The 2,490-nt window shown below is 45.2% G+C and overlaps 1 protein-coding gene across 1 annotated transcript; it reads left to right on the top strand.

The window, feature by feature from the left end:
* The first annotated feature begins 126 nt into the window (after window positions 1–126).
* Window positions 127–2,123, top strand: tnnt1 (troponin T type 1 (skeletal, slow)). Its single transcript, XM_017040263.1, has 7 exons — window positions 127–225; window positions 585–662; window positions 744–857; window positions 939–1,048; window positions 1,360–1,450; window positions 1,915–1,955; window positions 2,078–2,123. The coding sequence occupies exons 1-7, from the start codon at window positions 127–129 to the stop codon at window positions 2,121–2,123; spliced, it is 579 nt and encodes a 192-aa protein (XP_016895752.1).
* Window positions 2,124–2,490: the final 367 nt, after the last annotated feature.

The following is a 2,490-nucleotide window of genomic DNA, read 5'->3' as shown; positions in this document are numbered from 1 at the left end:
GAAGGAGACAGGGTGGATTTCGATGTAAGCTACGTCACGTTAGCAGCGTTTACCTTCACTCAGATCAGAACGACACTGAAGTAAACCCTCTCACCGCTGCCCCCACAGGACATCCACAGAAAGCGCATGGAAAAGGACTTACTGGAGCTGCACACTCTGATCGACGCCCACTTTGAGCAGAGGAAGAAGGACGAGGAGGAGCTCATCGGCCTCAAAGACAGGATAGTGAGCAGACTAACGTGTGTTTTATTCACACAGGCCCGAAAATACACAACACAGCAGTCTGTGTCTGTGTCTGTGGAAACGTAGGAGTCTGTTCTTTCACAACTTAATCCTGTCACCAGCAAAGAGAAAGAGTTTTATTCCACACCTTATTAATAATAATCATCATAATCATATTGTTCTTAATATTGACTCATAATTCTCTCTTTCTTTCTGATGCATGAATATCATGTCACCTTTTCTTGTTGTAATCTGCACCTTTACCAGCAGATGTCACTGTTTCTCACCTGTTGGACTTTGATTTGCCTCCATTTGAAGGTTGTTTGAAATTGAAATGATTGTTTTCTGTTTGCCTTCATCAGGAGCGTCGTCGGTCAGAGAGAGCTGAGATTCAGAGGGTCAGAGCAGAGAAGGAGAAGGACCGACAGAACAGGATCGCGGTAACACACACACACACACACACACAGTTTTCCTGGTGAAAACCACTGATTCCATGTCAGTTGTTTGTCTCTGTTTTTCAGGAGGAACGTCACAGAAAAGAGGAAGAAGAGGCGAAGAGGAAGGCTGATGACGATGCCAAGAAGAAGAAAGTGTTAACAGGCATCGGGGCAAACTTTGGAGGCTTCCTGGCCAAGGTCAGACACCTGCTGTAGGGGGCAGCGGTGGGGATGTAATGGTACAGCCCCCTCCCTACACCTGTGTGTTTTCTCCACCAGGCTGAGACCAGGAAGGGCAAACGTCTGACGGGCAAAGAGATCAAGAAGAAGACCCTGGCCGGCAGACGACAGCCTCTGGCCATCGACGACCTGAGGGAGGACGCCCTGAAGTGAGTCTCCTGTGGTGGTTGTTGTGGTTGTTGTTGTGGTTGTGGTTGTGGTTGTTGTGGTTGTGGTTGTTGTTGTGGTTGATGTTGTGGTTGTTGTTGTTGTTGTGGTTGTGGTTGTTGTTGTGGTTGATGTTGTGGTTGTTGTTGTTGTTGTGGTTGTTGTTGTTGTCGTTGTCAAACAGCAGCGTTAAATGTGTTCGAAGGTTAGATTCTTGATGAGTGAAAGGGTCATCGGGTCACTAGGTCATCGGGTCATTAGGTCATTGGGTCATTAGGTCATCATCTTTATCGTTTATTGTCTGTTTTCCCAGGCAACGAGCTCAGGAGATGTGGAACTGGATCTACCAGCTGGAGTCGGAGAAGTTCGACTTCATGGAGTACATGAAGCACCAGAAATATGAGGTAATACTCCGACAAAGTACTCCTGTTGTACTCCTGTGTCTTTGAAGAGGGCCTCAGTACAGTTGACCAATCACCTTACAGAGTCTGACCTTTTGAATTTAGTGTAGCTCACCCTCTCCTGCCCCCTGGGGGTGTGTAATAATAATAATAAATGTAAAACTCCATCTGTTTAGACACAAGATTCTCATTTCCAGTGGGTTTCATTTGAATTCAACCCCTGCTGGAAAATCGGTGAACTACACATGTTGTCAAATTATAGCTCATCAAAATGATAGGTTTATTATTAATAATAATATCCTATTCTGTCTTATAATACCATATAGTATAATATCACCTTGTATCCTACTCTATGATACGGTACGGTACGGTATCCCATGGTACGGTATCCCATGGTACGGTATCCCATGGTACGGTATCCCATGGTATGGTGTGGCGTCCACAGTCGTCTGTTCTGTCTTTTGCAGATCATCGTTCTCCTGAACAGGATCCAACACGCTCAGAAATTGTAAGTAGAGACTGGAACACAGAACCAACTCCAACTTCACGTCTTCTCTTCTGTTTTCAAACCTTTTACTCAAACTCTTTATGATTTTTTTCCTCCTCTTCTTCCTCTTCTTCCTCCTGCAGTAAAAAGGTTCACGGCAAAGGGAAGGTTGGCGGTCGCTGGAAGTAAAGGGTGGGAATATTTAATGAGAATAAAAGTGTGGATTGGTCCTTTAGTTCTGGAGCTTCTCTTCAGGCCTGCTGTGTTTGTGTGATGTGATGGTAATAAAGTGACTCTCTGTGACGTGAAGTCCTTCTTGTCGACCGTCTGTCTCTGTTCTGTTGGAGGTACCGTTCCTCAACCAGTCCAACAGTCGTCTCACAGTTTGAGATAAGATCAGTTACCGTAGTTACTCAGTTAGTTTTCACCTCGGCTGGTGCATGATGGGATATAAAAACCATCCGTCCAGTGGTTCCAGTTGCGTTCATGTCACACCTAGTTCTCCAGATATTTAAACTTTGAGCCACAGCCCATAACCAACAGTGTTTATGGAGAC

The sequence above is a fragment of the Cynoglossus semilaevis genome, chromosome 17, assembly GCF_000523025.1.
Source record: "Cynoglossus semilaevis isolate Cse_v1.0 chromosome 17, Cse_v1.0, whole genome shotgun sequence".
In the NCBI taxonomy this organism is placed as follows: Eukaryota; Metazoa; Chordata; class Actinopteri; order Pleuronectiformes; family Cynoglossidae; genus Cynoglossus; species Cynoglossus semilaevis.
This window is presented reverse-complemented; position numbering and strand designations above follow the sequence as displayed.

Bases quoted from the DNA above. Each gene is read 5' to 3' on its own strand.
- tnnt1 (XM_017040263.1), top strand. From the start codon at position 127: ATGGAAAAGGACTTACTGGAGCTGCACACTCTGATCGACGCCCACTTT. The intron at 663-743 runs GTAACACACACA...TCTGTTTTTCAG, and splicing joins ACCGACAGAACAGGATCGCG to GAGGAACGTCACAGAAAAGA. The intron at 1,451-1,914 runs GTAATACTCCGA...TGTCTTTTGCAG, and splicing joins TGAAGCACCAGAAATATGAG to ATCATCGTTCTCCTGAACAG.